The following is a 14,954-nucleotide window of genomic DNA, read 5'->3' as shown; positions in this document are numbered from 1 at the left end:
GGGTACTGCCTGCAGGGGTGAGGCCCTGCTTAGCCCTGCTTGCCCTGCCAGGATGGAGGGCACGGGCCTGTGTGGAAACCCCAGGGCTCCCTGACCCCCACGAGGTTTCTCGGGAGCTTCCTGCCCCCAGGGTCCCAGCATCTCCCAGGTGGAGGTTCTCAGGGATGCCCCCACCAGCTCCCCAAGGCTACTGTGAAGGGAAATCCTTCTTCCCAAACCCAGAGCCCTGGGCGGATCTCCCAGGCTGTGCACCGAGGTAGAAACCCTCAGAGTCCCAGGGGAACCAGGGCCCGGGTCTGGGCTCCATTCGGGACCCTCCCAGCCCTGGGAAATCACAACACAGAAGTAATCCTGGGGCCAGAGCCACCAGGCCCCCGTGAAGCCCTGGCCACCTGCCACAGAGCCCTGGCCCTACACCGGGAGGGCAAAGCCCGGGTCTCGGGACTCTCTGGAGCTGGGTGTTCCTGTCTCCCGTGGAGGGCCTGCCACCCGATTCTCCCCACGCAGGACCAGCTCCACAAAGCTCTGTTCTCCAAGGGTCCTCGGGCACAAGACTTGAGTTCTAACTTACCCAAAACACAACCGAACACAATCCCTGCCTGGACCCACTCCTAGCGAAGGAGATTGGAGCGCCGCTGGCTCACGCTGATGGGGCCAGCGAGGCCCGAGGACCCTGGGGGAGAAGCTGAGGCCCACACAGGTGCAGGACGCGGTGGGTGGGAGAGGTGATCAGGCCTCCAGAAGACGGGGCACTTGGGGCTGAAGGAGCATGAAGTCCCTTCAAGGGTCCCTTGGGGCGGTCGGGACCATCGCCGGGTCTGCTGAGAGACCGGGAGGAGGGAGTTCCACCTGCAGGGGAGCTCAGGAGGCTCTTGCACTGGACTTAACCCGAGTCCTGCAGGTAGAAGGCGCTGACCCTCGCCGCTGCTCCAAGCCGCTGCCTCCTGGGGCCTCAGCCCAACTGGAAGCAGCTCCGCACTCAGTCTCCCCAGAGGCTGTGTCCCTGTCCAAGGCCGTCTTACGGCAGACACAGAACAGGAAGGATAATTTGGCAAATGTGTGGCCCTGCAGAGTCCGGGGAGGAGCCAGCCCAGCCCCAGGCCGGCCTCATGGACGCTGACCCCATGTGCTGCAGCCTCAGGCCACGCAGGCTCCCGGTCCCTTCCTAGATCATGCCAGCCAGCCAGGGCGGCAGGAAGAGGCCCACGGTCCCCAGCAGGCAAACGATGATGAACATCCAGAGGAAGATGCGGTCAATGACCATGGCCACGTACTTCCAGTCCTCCTTCACCTGCAAGCACAGACGCCGTCACTCCAACAGGCCCAGCCGCCCGCGGGAGAGCCCTCAGGACCCTGGCACCGCCGGCGGCAGCTTCTCCACCTCCCACCTTCCACCCGAGGCAGCCACGGCTGCCGGTGCACCCCGCACACACCTGCACCAAGGGGAGGAATCGGGGTGCACGGGAGAGCCAGCGCTCTGCAGGCGGCAGCATCACTATGGTGCAGGGCAGGAGGACCTAGGAACCCTGGGAATCTCCGTGTGGAGACAGGCTCTGCACTGTGCCCTGAGCGCCCCCACCTCTCAGCAGGCAGTCTGCGCTTCAGGAAGGGGGCACGGGGGAGGGGGACTCAGGCACCCCGTGAGGGGTCTGCTGTCAGCTTACCAGCGCTGGGAGGGGCACCATGGAGGCCCGTCCCCTCCCCGTTTTGCAGATGGGAAAATGAGGCCCGGTGGGGGCACAGCCTCGCTGAGCAGGGTGAGACAGGGAGCCTGCTGGGTTTGGGATAACGGGGCCTAACCCCACACACTGGTCGTGGGCAGCACTGCCAGCTGATGCTCCACAGGGAGGACCCGGGGCCAGAGGGCGGACGAGAGCAGCACACACGGAGCCCGCACAGCCACCGCCATCTGCGGTCTCTCACTGGAGCTTCCCCTGGCCTGTCCCGTTTTCACACTGAGGTGCACAGCTATCAGGGGTGGCTGCAGTTACACATCTAAACAGGGACAGCGGGTGCCGGCTGCCGGTCCGGCTTCTAACCCCACACTCCTGGGGCTGATGCAGGGCGGACCCCACCCTGGGTGACCCCTAGGAGCTGAGGCCTAGGGACGGCAGAGGCAGTGGCCCGGTCAGGCCTGGAGTCGGGAAGCCATTCTCAAGATAGCCGCTGTGTGCAGCTAAAGGCACTTATGCAGCTGGCCACTTCCCTGGCCCCGGCTCCCCCGTCCCGCATCTCTGGCTCCCCCGTCCTGTGTGTCTCTGGCTCCCCTGTCCTGCGTCTCTGGCTCACCCATCCCGCGTCCCCGGCTCCCCCGTCCCGCGTCTCTGGCTCCCCCGTCTCACGTCTCTAGCTCCCCTGTCCTGTGTCTCTGGCTCACCCATCCCGCATCCCCAGCTCCCCCGTCCCGCGTCCCCGGCTCTCCCATCCTGTGTCTCTAGCTCCCCTGTCCTCTGTGTCCCCAGCTCCCCCGACCTGTGTCTCTGGCTCCACTGTCCTGTGTGTCTCCGGCTTCCCCATCCTGCATCTGTGGCTCCCCTATCCCATGTCTCTGGCTCTGCTGTATAGAAGGACCTGAGACAACCCCAAGCTGACGAGCTGCCTCTGGGCCAGGCCATGAGGGTGTCCTGGGTCCCGGGCCTGTGGATGATGAGGGATGGGAGGGGACAGTGCCGCCTCCTGCTCTGGTTTTTTGCAGCAGTCCCGGGTGTCCTGATCGTGTTAAACTGAACCAAAATGGCCATATTTATTTACGGGAAGCCTGAAGGCAAACGGGGTCACTTATAAATAAAGTCCTGCCCAGGCCTCGGCTCTGGGGGAGGGACGCGGCCACCCTCTTGCCCTTTCCCATGTGCCTTTAGTTCCCTGGGTTCTGTGTGCCGCGTTCCATCCGCCCTGAAGATGAAACGCAGCGGCAGACCAAAGCCTTCCCTCTGTCCCTGAGGCAGCTCCTGTGAAGTCAGCTCTGCTCCCCACAAGCCCAGAACCAGGTCAGGCAGTAGCCGCAATCGGCCCACAAGCCTGCTGGAGGGGGCCCAGGCTGCGCTGACCGCCGAGCTCAGACCCACTGCCGGCTTCAGGGCCGTTTTGATCAAACACCTAAAAGCATCCGACTCATGGTGGCACGGCCTGGGCACAGCTGCCTCTGGCTTCAAGAGCTGGCAACAAAGCAGGGTCCTGACACTTCTCCAGGCTGCTCTCGTGACCCCAGAACACTCTGGAACGTGCAGGTGGCTTTGCAGCATCTTGGGCTTCAGTGGGGGTGGCTGTGTGGGGCAAGCAACTCCCTCCCTTCTCTGGGGTGTGGAGCACGTCCCCTTGCTTTGGGGCTCGCTCAGTTAGTGGGGGCAGGCACCAGATGCGTCTGAATAAACCATCGAGGATGGCGCTCTGGGATCCTGGCAGAGGCAGCCCCTTCAGATGGAGGCAGCCCACTGAGGGCGCCAGGCCCTGGCACTGGGACGAGAGCCGGGAGGTGCCGGTGACAGCAGGTGGATGGCAGGACAGATGCCAAGTTGTCGCTGTGGACATCACGGGCTGCCTGCGTGCCCCACCCATCCGGCCCCATTGTCCTGTCTGTGGACCCTGGCCCCTGCGCCTCCCCACCTGCGACAGACAGCAAATGTCTGCAGAAGGAAACAGGGAGGCTACCTGGTGCTAGGGTCAGGCAAAGCTGGCTCTGCCCCGGGGCCTCTCCTGCAGGGAACGGGTAGGAGACTGCAGAACGGTGGGTAACACAGACATGGCTGCCACTTAGCAGAAACCACGGCTCCTGAGGCCGCTGTGCGGCCGGTGCCTGGTGCGTGAGGGTGAGGGCCGGTGGGCTGGCCCAGGGCCCCGGGGGGCCTTAGCAGTGGGGCCTGTGTTTTCTGCCCCCAGCCCATGGCTCTCCCACCCCTGTCCCCAGCTTGGCCGCATGGGGCTGGCGGTCTTGGGGCTGTGTCCCTGTCCCGGATCCTTCTCTCCTGCCCCAGCCCATCCCATCCCATCTTCTCCAAGCCCCCTACCTCCAGGCCCCAGGTACGGAGGGGCCCTAGGGAGGCCCATGGGGCAGGCACAGGCACGCCCTGGGGAAAGAGACTTGGCAGTGCCTTGTTGCGTTCTGGGGACTTGGGCGTTGCTGGGCGGGAGTTCCCAGAGCACCCCCGTGCTGTGCTGGAAGGATGCTGCCTGTGGCCCCTCACCCTGCCAACTGCCGAGGCCCACTGTGTCCCAGAGCCGGAGGCGGCACCAGGATCCACCCTGTGCCAGCCTCTCGGGGCCACCTGCCCCGCTCAGCCTGGGACCTGCGGCCATGTAGCAGCTTGGGGCGAGGCTGCTGCAGCAGGGGCCACGCCCTGCACCCCAAAGCAAAGCAGCCCGAGGCCTGGGCCGAGCTCCAGGAACGGAGGGTGTCCACCGACTCCATCTGGGCCAGAGGCACCCAGCACAGCCATGGGCGGGACTTACCGAGAAGTCTGTGTCTTCAGCCTTCAGGTGGTCCGCGATGTACTGGACACCCTCCACCGCCCGGGTCAGGGCCGGCGACAGGGGCAGGTGCCGGGGCGGTGCTTTGGTGCTGCGGGCCTTGAGCGTGGCACTCGGGGACACCGAAGGGGGCTCCTTCCTGCAGGTGCATTTGCATGGAGAGGGCTGGTCTGGGGGTGGGAGCTCAGCCGAGTGGGTCTTGCGAGAGGCCAGGGCGCCGGCAGCCTGGCCATCCGCCTCGGGGGCGGCATTGTCTCGGGGAACACAGTACTGGATGCTCCGAGACCGGCACCGGACACCACCTTCCACCGCTTCTCCAGGGCTGGGCATGTGCTGGACGCTGCGGGATCTGGCTTTGGCCAGCCCTGGTGCCTGGGTGCTGGGGGGTGGGCGATAGGGTCCAGGTGAGGGGTGGGGGCTGGCTTTCTCAGCTTCCGGGGGCTGCAGAGTGGGGAGCTGGTCGGAGGGTGACTTGCAGGCAGGCCCAGACTCAGCCGGCACATCCAGGGGGACACAGAAGGATGGCGAGGGTGGGTGCCGGCTCTGGGTGCCGCTTGTGGCGGCAGGCTCCCCCTCCAGCTCGGGCCAGAAGCGCGGGGCACTGGCCATCTTGTGCATGGACTCGATGAGTCGCCGGCAATTGTCCTTGACCACAGACGGCCGCTTCATGAGGAGCAGGCGCGGCACGATGTCCAGGAAGACCCTGCGTACCCAGGCGGGCATGGTGTGTGTGCGTGGTGAGCGGTGGTGTACGTTGAGCACGAAGACCGTGATGACGATGGACAGGGTGACGAAGATCATGGTGAACAGCAGGTACTCGCCGATGAGCGGGATGACCAGCGAGGTGGACGGGATGATCTCGGTGATGAGCAGCAGGAAGACGGTGAGCGACAGCAGCACGGAGATGCACAGCGTGATCTTCTCGCCACACTCGGAGGGCAGGTAGAAGACCAGCACGGTGAGGCAAGAGATGAGCAGGCAGGGGATGATGAGGTTGATGGTGTAGAAGAGCGGCAGCCGCCGGATGACGAAGGCGTAGGTGATGTCCGGGTAGATCTCAGCGCAGCACTCATACTTCCTGGTGTTGTAGGTGCCCACGGCGTCCACGATGACCCACTCGCCGCTCTCCCAGAAGTCCAGCTGGTCCACGTGGCTGTGCATGTTCACCAGGTCGATCTTGGCCTTGTCATAGGTCCAGGAGCCGAATTTCATGGTGCAGTTCTGCTGGTCGAAGGGGAAGAAGGTGACATCGATGCTGCAGGAGCTCTTGTAGATGGCCGGGGGCGTCCACTGCACCCGCCCGTCATGGAACAGGTGGGCCTTGGTCAGGTGGGTGACTGCGAAGTCCCCATCAGCACTGGGCAGGAAGATCGAAGGGAGTGAGACCCCCACGTCCATGCCCACGTCCACATCCACACCCATGCCCACATCCATGTCCACGCCCACGTCCACGCCCACATCCACATCCTCGTCCACATCCACATCCGCATCCACATCCTCGTCCACGCCCACGTCCATGTCCACATCCACACCCATGCCCACATCCATGTCCACGCCCGCATCCACACCCTCGTCCACATCCACACCCGTCCACATCCACGTCCATGTCCACGCCCACATCCACATCCACGCCCACATCCTTGCCCACATCCACATCCTCGTCCACATCCACATCCACGCCCATGCCCACACACAGAGGCATTCTCACATCACAGGAGCACAGAAAGGCTGGCAGCCTTGCCCAGGTGCACTGCTCGTCTCTTCACTTACTTGTGCACCGCAGTTTATCATTCCTGAGCTGGGGGTAGCGCATGGTTCAGAGAACAGGAAGGGACCTACAGGTGCCTGACACACACAGTCCCTGCTGCTGGTGATTCTTCTTACCCGTGAGTGGCGCAGGGATGGGGCTAGTCTTCCAGCGACACCTCCTGGGACACACAGCATCCCCACGTCCCTGCCCCTCCAAGCAGCATCCCGGGCCACCACGGGAATTCCTCACCCAGCTTCTGCCATTAACCCCAAGGACTTGGAGGCCACCTCCCGGTGTGTGAGCATGAGGACACGAGGGGCCACAGAGGCAAGGACAGGTGCTCTGGCCACCCAGGGACAATGCAGTGAGGCTGCATATGCACTGCCCAGTTCCAGGGCCACATCTGAGCCACTGGCTCTGGACTCTCTTTTGCCTTGAGGACATGGGTCTTCTGTCCACAGGCCCAGGTGGGCAACAGAGCAATGGAGCGAGGGGCTGATGTCCCTTGAACTCCTCCTGGTAGGCAGAGCTCCCAGACCCAGCCCCTGGTTCCATGGACAGTGGCTGGCTGGGTAGGACACGCTGCAGGAGCACGTTCGGGGCTGAAGCAGCTGACCCCCCAGCCCCACCCACAGAAGTCCCCACCAGTGGGAAGCCTGAGGCCCCATTAAATCCACAGTGTTGGTGGGTGTGGGGCCAGGCTCAGCTCTGTGGAGGACGGTGGGGCACGACGTGCCCTGGGGAGCGGCTGCCCAGCCACACACCTTCTGCCCACCTCTGCCAAGTTGCCTGGACCCCTGCCCATCCCTCCTCTGTCTCATTCCCTGAGAGCCTGCTCAAAGGCCAGGGCCTCCCCAGGTACTTGGGCAGAGCTGGCCACTGTTCCCTGAGCTTCCTCTGTCCCTGCCCAGGAGTCCCAGGGCCAGGCCTGCACCTCAACCTCCCTCCCAACCCTCAGGGACCATCCCTTTGTGGAGCTGCCGCTGCTGGAGCTCTGCCCTCCAGGTCATGGAGGCCTGGCCCCCCACGGTCTCGGTCGGTGCTGAGGCTCTGCCCCGCTGAACTGGTCCTGAGCCAACACCGCCGGCTGGGCTGCCGCTCGGCTGCCCTGCAGAGGGAGGGAGACCCGGAAAGAGCCACCAGCTGCATCTCCACACGGCTCCGGCCCAGCACAGCCTGGCCCCCGAGGGTCCCTCCAGCGCGGGGCAGGGCCTGGCCACCGATTTCAGTCTGGGTGGAATCAGGCTCAAGTTTGCTCCTTTTCCCCAGCCCATGCCTCCAAAAACCAACGCCCTCCACCTTCTGAGGCACAAATGAAAACCTTCTCATATGGGAAGTGGGTGACTACTCCATTCAGCACACACGCTGCAGGGGATCAGGGCTGTGCTTGGGAACAGTGCAGGTCCACGTCAGTCTGGGCAGGGCTCCCCTCCCCCAGGGTCCTCCATCCACACCACAGGAAACGGGACAAGGTCAGGGCTCGGTCCCCCAGCCCCCAGGTCCCACAGCATCCCTGGGCCGCGTCACTGCTGCTCCCTGCCCTGCCCACCCCTGGCTCCGGCCGCCCTCTGGGGAGCCTTTGAGGAGAACCCTGTTTGGGCTGAACCACTGAGCTGTGAGCTGGTTCTGGAAAGCCGCACCCTAGGAGCAGGCAGGGTCTGAGGAGCCGCCCAGTCTGGCAGGTCCAGGCTCCTGCTCCAGGGCCCACAGGGTGGCATGAGACCCTCTGTCCCCTCCACCCCGATCCCCAGGTCAGGGATTTCTGGGCTCCTGCCCCAAAGGGCCAATCTTAGAGGAGCCCCAAGTGGACAGCAGGGCCCCCAACTGGGGGTGGCCAAAGCCTCCCACCCTGCAGCCTGGCCGGCCACCAGCCACAGTCACCTGCTGCCCCAGAAACAGGCCTCCTCGGTGGGAGCAGACCCCAGCACCAGCACCGACTCCAGGAACCCCAGGTCCTGTCCAGAGAGAGCCTCGGTGACAACCCCATCCCTGAAGAGAAAACTGGGGTCACCCAATTGTATCCCACAGGTTACCCTGCTACCTCCCACAGGCCATGGTGAGGAGGAGACACAGGAGGACATGGGGTGGCAGCACACCCTGCTCGCCTGAGCTGTGGTCCTAGGCGGGGCTGTGGCCCTAGGGGGGCTGCGGTCCTAGGGGGCTGTGGTCAGGCGAGAACTTGTGATCCTTGCGGGCGCTGCGGTTCTGTGGCAGGTGCTGTAGCCCTAGGCGGGGATGCGGTCCTGGGGGGACTGTGGTCCTGGCAGGGAATGTGGTCCTGGGGGCCTGTGGTCCTAAGGGGCTATGGTCCTGGAGGAGCTGTGGTCCTGGGGGAGCTGTGAACCTGGTGGAGGCTGCAGTCTTTGGAGGGCTATGGTCCTGGTAAGGGTGTGGAAATGGGGAAGCTGCAGTACTGGGGGGGCTGTGGTCCTGGGGGTTTGAGGTCACAGTGGGGGCTGTGGTCCTCAGAGGCTTTGTTCCTGGGGGCTGCATTCCTGGAGGGCTGTGTACAGGCACCCAGAGCTGCTTCTCTGCCCAGCCCATCCTGGGCATTTCCACTTCTCCCTGAAATATGTCCCTGTGAGTCACACAGGCGGATTCGGTGCACGGTCCTGGTGGCGGGGAGCTAGGTGGCTGGGCATCTTGCAGGGGGCAGGGAGCCTGTCCTAAGGGAAGACCACTCGCCACCCACTCACCACTGACCACCTCCCCTAATGCACCCTGGAAGAGCATCCGGCCCCCTTTCACCCCCCTTCCCACTGCCATTACTGGAATCAATTGAGTTGGGAGAGGAGCCCGATGGTTCTTAATCATACAGCAGCGTTTGTAGGTCAGGCAGGCGCCCTGGGGCCTGGAAGGGGCTGTGGGCAGATGGCTGGGACAGCAGAGGAGGAAGAGCTTCCATTTGCTTTGTTTGTGGGAGCTTCGACCCTGCCGCACCCAGGCCCTGAGCCTGTCGCGAGAGATAGTCCCTGGAGGACTCAGCTCAGAGAGTTCTGGCTGCCGGGCGCAGGGCCCTCGGCACAGATCCGTGGGAAGGACAAGTTGGAGGACAGCAGCCTCTGGAGGCCACCGTCTGCCACGGCCAATCCCTGGCAACGCTGCCCTGGCTTCCAGGCACAGGAAACCCGTTTCCGTGACCAGACTTCATCTGGGCCTCCCAGGAGCCTGACACAGGCTTGGCCCAGCCCGAGGCTTTGTTTGCTGGGGACGGGGTGTGATGTTTGTCCTGGGCAGGGCCTGAGTGTGCAGAGCAGGCGGAGGCCCTGCTGGTGTGGGAGCCGTCTGGGGCTTCCTCACCCCTCTCCACGGCACCCTGCGGTCCACACTATTCTCCCAGAAATCCCAGGATGGGGTCTGATTGTGAAAAGCGCTCCAGCCCAAAAGGGCTCCCTGCAGCCATCAAGGGTGGGGGCAAAGACGTCCGGGGTCAGGAGCCAGCCCCCAGGCCTCAGGACCGGTCCAGGCAGGGATGTTGTGCCCAGGTGCCACAGCCACTCTCAGGCCCCTCTGGCTCTGAAGCTCCAGTGCTGAGACCCAGGGATGCCCTCAGCCTCTTTGCTGGCCTGGGGGGACCCTTCCCTCCTCAACCCCCACCAATTTCTCCATTGTTCCTGCTGCTTCCTTCCTGGACCTGGGCTGGCATGGATGGGGCTGGCATAGGCCTTGCTGGGCCAGGCTGGGCCTTGGCAGAGCTCCCCAGGGGACTCACTTGTTGTAGAGGACGATGTCCGGCCGCCAGATGAGCTCGGAGGGGATGCGGATGGAGGTGACGTTCTCGTAGTCGGCTGGGTCCCAGCGCAGCTTGTAGTCATGCCACTCCTGGACGGGGTGGGGCGGGGGGAGGCCGCAGGGTGAGGGGTGTGGGGGAGGGCAGGGCTGGGGCAGGGCCAGGGCAGGGCAGTGCCCTCCCACTTACCTGCTTCACCCATACGTTCGTGGTCATCATCTGGTTCTTCTCGTCCTAGGGTACAGAGAGAGGAAGGGGCCAGTGACCCCCGGCGTCTTTCTCTGGCCCTGGGTTTCCTCATCCACAGCCACTGGCACAAGGACAGGGCCAGGGCGAGACATGGTGGACGGGCGACCTCTGGAGGGGGCAAGTGCCCTGTCCCTGGAGGCGGCTGAGCCCAGGATGGGGACTCTGAGGAGACCTAGGGATGTGGGGACAAGGCCGCAAACATCTCCAGCAGGAAACTGGAGAGGAGGTCAGCGGCCTCACAGGCTCCCCCAGCTAAGGACGGGCGTGGCAGGCATGGGGAGCCTCCTTCTGCCCACCTGCCTTGCTCCCTCCTGGCCCTTGGGGGCAGCCCCTCTGCAGACGAGGCCCCCCACGTGGGCACACACAGCCAGCAAAGCTGCCCCTGGCACATAAGTGGGTTCCACTGCTGGCCAGGGTGGCCTCTCCAGGACTGTGCCTCATGACCTGAGCAGGTGGGACCTGTCACTCAAGGTCACTGTGTGCAGCTGGGCCGCTCACCCCAGCCCCTTCCAGCCCGCCCCACTCACCTCCTTCCACATCCCCACAGACCACGTCCCCACAGGACCACATCTCCACGGACCATGTCTCCACAGACCACGTCCCCACAGAACCATGTCCCCACAGGACCACGTCCCACAGGATCACATCTCCACAGACCACGTCCCCACAGAACCATGTCCCCCACAGAACCACGTCCCACAGGACCATGTCTCCACGGACCACGTCCCCACAGAACCATGTCCCCACAGGACCACGTCCCACAGGACCATGTCTCCACGGACCACGTCTCCACAGACCACATCCCACAGGACCACATCCCACAGGACCATGTCTCCACGGACCATGTCTCCACAGACCACGTCCCCACAGGACCATATCCCACAGGACCACATCTCCACGGACCACGTCTCCACGGACCATGTCCCCACAGGACCATGTCCCACAGACCACATTCCCACAGACCACGTCCCACAGGACCACGTCTCCACCAAACTTCATCCCCACAGATCACGTCCCCATAGACCACGTCTCCGCAGGGCCATATCTCCCCACAGGACCTCATCCCCTCAGGACCTCATCCCGTGTGTCCAAGGAAGCTCCAGGGTCCTCAGAACCAGCTTCATGTGGGCCAGGCCTGGCCCTCCTGCCCATTGTCCTGCCCTGCCCCTTTGCAGCCATAACTCTCAGGTGCCCTTGAAGCTAGAGGGCAGTCAACACCGTACATTTCACCACCACTCAGCCTCGGCCTGGGCTGGTTAGAAAAGCAATGGGTCTTCCAGACCCTCCTGTGCAGCCAGTCCTGGGGCCTGAGCTCACATATGCAGCTCACATCCCCTCCAGGACAGACCCTGGTGATGGCACCTGTAACAAGTATATGAGCCCGCAAAGGGGGCACATGTGAGTCCCCAGCCCCTGGTGGGACAGAGAGAGTGGGCCAGACACAAGGCAGCCCCTTCCACACACACGTGACCCTCGGACTTAGGCTGGCACCCAGGAGCGTCAGCACCCACGTGTGGACACAAGGCAGCCCCTTCCACACACATGTGGCCCTCGGCCTTGGGCACCCAGGAGCGTCAGCACCCACATGTGCATGCTCTAGCCGGCTGCAGGGTGGAGAGAGGGGTGGGCAGCTCCGGGAGTCTTGGTGCTGGGTGTGCTCCTGGCCTCAATGTCTCCTGAGCAAACTGGGAGCTCTGTGGTGGTGTAGGGAGCCATGGACTGAGCCCTGAGAAGCTCAGGTAGGCAGCCAGGTGAGGGGGGTGGCAGACCTAGAGCCTTGGGCAGCCACCAGCAGCCACCTCTGCCAGCCACCACTTTGCAGCCGTGTTTGCAAACCTCAGCAGGCTTGCCAAGCCTGTGCAACCCTCATTGTCTTCTGGCTGGGCCTCTGCCAGAGATACTCCACAGGAGCCACTCGAGGCAGTTCCAGGACACTGAGGGTGGAGGTCTGGGTGGCCGACCCTGGACGGGGCCAGCTGACTGGAGTCTCCATGCGCAGCCCTGCGCAGGCAAGTGCCACCACTGACCAGCCTGTCCGTGGGAATGTGGCTGCAGCTCCCTACACCTCTCAAAGCCCCTGGGGTGTGGTCCACTCAGCCTGGGATAGTGAAGCAGCTCTCACCCCGTTTCACAGGCCCCAGGCCCAGGGTTACCCAACATACACCAGCCTCCCAAAGAGAGGAAATACTCCTGCCACCTGGCAGCTCCTCCCACAGCGGCAGACCCAGGCTTGGCGTCCTGGCAAGGTGTGGGCTGGGCCTCTGCAGCATACAAATGCCTCCCCGTGTGGAGGTGCCCTCCCTGGACCAGCAAGCTGGGATTTGGCAGCAGGGCTGGAGCTGGCGGACTCCAGTGTGGAAGACACAAGCCCCTGCAGCCCAGCTGGCCATCAGCTGCCCACTCGCAAGCAGGCCAGCTCCCAGAGGCCACGGCCTGCCCAGCCTGCCCTCTTCCATGGCAAGAGCCCCCAGGTTATGCACCCCCACCCAGCCAGGTACCCTGAGGGATGGTCTCGCCCTATTTGGAGTGGCTGAGCCTGGCTAGGAAACATGGAAATGTCTCTGCTGCCCCTCACCCAGCCCCTCTAGGGCCGCCGAGACCCCCAGACGGTCTGGCTCAGGCCTGGGTAGGTAACCAAGCATCTCAACTGAGCACAAGGCCGAGCCTCCCACAGCTCAGTTCTCTCAGCCTCGAAGCCTCCTGGTTCCTATCCCCACCTCAGGGCTCCGTGTGCACTGGCCCACGCTGCAGGGGCCTGGCTGGACCCCTAGGCATCCTCCCAGCAGCCTCCTGGGCCCCCCATCAGAAAGGAAACACACTTCAGACAAACAGAACTTGCCCAAGACTCACCCAAACCCCACATTCCAGACCTGTGGGTGAGGGGCTCTGGGGCCGGCCGAAGTTGGGGTGCTGCCAGGACACCCGCCACCCCCAAACAAGGCCTTTGCTATTCTTCCGAAGGTGCCTGGGCTCTGTACTGAGAACCTGGCTGCTTGGAGTGTTCCCACATCGAGGGGGAGGAAAGGGCAGGGCCTGGCTGGGATGCTCTGAACCAACCCTTGGCTGGGGCTCCGGCAGGATGGAGCTGGTGGCTGCTGTTCTGGCATACTAGCCCAGGCCAGACACTCACAGCCACGGGGAGTGTTGATGGCTGTGTCCCCTCTGCCCACCCAGACCCCGGCGCTCCTTGCAGGGTACCCTCAGTCACAGCGCATCATGGCCACGCCCCCACCTACCACGTCAATGAGCTGAGCAATGGACAGGCCGAAGCGGACAAGGACCACATCCGAGATGTTGGCCACGGGTCGGGACCACTTGTTGTAACCGGAGAAGAGTTTCTTCAGGAGCCGCTCCTCAGCGTGGGCCCGGGTCTCCACATGGCTGCTGGCTGCGGGGAGAGGCAGGTCAGTGCTCAGGTGCAGGCAGGACAGGAGCCGGGAGCTGTCCTGGCTGCCCCAGTCCCCTGCCCAGCACGCTTAGCCACGTCCGCTTCCTTTCAGCTCCTCACAAGAGCACCGCCCACCCCAGGACCTCTGCGTGTGCCGGGCATGGCATGCGCTGCCCTCCTTTGGTTTCCGTCTCTCTCCCACCCCTGAGTGTAACTGTGATTTCCTCCGGGAAGCTTCCCAGGCCCCTCAGCCCACGGAGGCCTTTCCAGCACCTTGCACCGCACCACAAAACCAGGCAATGGATGGGCTGAAAACTGCTTTGGGTCTCCTGTCACACTGACTTCCAGGGAAGGGCTGTGCCTCCAGCGGCCGGCGAGTCAGAGGACTTTTGGGGGTAACAGCAGCACGGGATGGGGCACAGGGCAGCGGGGCCAGCCCAGGCAGGGAGAGGGAGGAAGAGGAAGGAGGATCAGCCCCCAAAAGCGCCCGCTTCCTAGGGAATCTCCTGTGGTTCATCAATCCTCTGATGCTGGAGGAGTGTTTCAGATGCAGGTGCCGAGCCCCCTCCGCACCCCAGCCCCCTCCGCACCCCAGCCTGCCCGAGGTCTTGGTCAGACCCAGAACGCCCTTGATGAGTCGCTCTGGAGGAGCACAGCCCCAGCTCCATCTGTGCTCCAGGTCTGGGCCCCAGGGTCTGAGGCGTTCCCCGCCTGTCCTGGGCGCTGCCACCTGGGGCGGGTCTGGATGGAGGGGAGACTTCCACCTCCCTGCTGGGCCCCGCTCGCCTGAGAGCGCAGACAGGACTGGGGGGGGAGGGGTCAGTTCTACACCCCTGGGAGCCTTGACTCCAAGCCCAGAGTCCCTACTCCCGACCTTGTTCTTCCTGCAGAAAAGGAGTGTGGGGGCCGCCAAGGACAGAGGCCACCCCTCTGATCCCCTAAACCGGAGGAAGCAGGCATGGGAGTCTTCAGGGAAATTTAGCCGGATGGATGGGGGAAGGGCGAAGGGGGCCCCACCTCTGTTCAAGTTCGAGCTTTTGGGTCCAGCTCTGAAACAGCAGCGGAACCCCCACCCCCCGCGGAAACCCCCTTTCCCAGCCCTCCGCATTCGCCGGCGGTTAACTCCCTCCTCGCCTGGCTCAGCCCGGGTGCAAGCGCAGCCTGTGCGGCTGGGGATGGGGAGCCTCTCTGCCGCCCCGTTGCGCGCACCCGCTGCTTGGGACCGCAGTCAGGAGCCTCCCTCCCTCTGGCTCCGGGGGTCCTAGGCCACCCGAACGCGGGCGAAAGGGGGCCCATCCCGCGCCCCGAAACTTACCGCTCAGGAGGCCGGTCCCCAGAAGCAGCAGCAGCGGCGGCAGCAGCCGCGGCGCCCC

General features: G+C 64.1%; 3 protein-coding genes across 3 annotated transcripts in view; 1 reads left to right on the top strand and 2 right to left on the bottom strand.

Annotated features, from left to right (window-relative positions):
- Window positions 1–14,954, top strand: part of DNAJC5 (DnaJ (Hsp40) homolog, subfamily C, member 5) — a 1,035,873-nt gene that overhangs the window by 366,024 nt on the left and 654,895 nt on the right. The window lies entirely within an intron of this gene.
- CHRNA4 (cholinergic receptor, nicotinic, alpha 4 (neuronal)) overlaps window positions 674–14,954 on the bottom strand; it is a 25,732-nt gene continuing 11,451 nt past the window's right edge. The window contains exons 2-3 of the mRNA XM_011934444.1: window positions 4,447–5,821; window positions 674–1,291 (exon numbers count right to left, since the gene is read on the bottom strand). Of these exons, the coding sequence (XP_011789834.1) occupies window positions 1,166–1,291; window positions 4,447–5,676 (1,356 nt within the window). The 5' untranslated portion in view covers window positions 5,677–5,821 and the 3' untranslated portion in view covers window positions 674–1,165. The remainder of the gene's footprint in view (window positions 1,292–4,446; window positions 5,822–14,954) is intronic.
- On the bottom strand, window positions 9,916–14,954 carry LOC105506410 (neuronal acetylcholine receptor subunit alpha-4-like; the record flags this gene model as incomplete). Its single annotated transcript, XM_011934542.1, has 4 exons — window positions 9,916–10,036; window positions 10,134–10,178; window positions 13,430–13,581; window positions 14,897–14,954. Coding segments are annotated over 4 exons (369 nt in total), but the record flags the coding sequence as incomplete, so codon positions are not given.

This window comes from Colobus angolensis, unplaced genomic scaffold (assembly GCF_000951035.1).
Source record: "Colobus angolensis palliatus isolate OR3802 unplaced genomic scaffold, Cang.pa_1.0 Scaffold136, whole genome shotgun sequence".
Classification (NCBI taxonomy): Eukaryota; Metazoa; Chordata; class Mammalia; order Primates; family Cercopithecidae; genus Colobus; species Colobus angolensis.
This window is presented reverse-complemented; position numbering and strand designations above follow the sequence as displayed.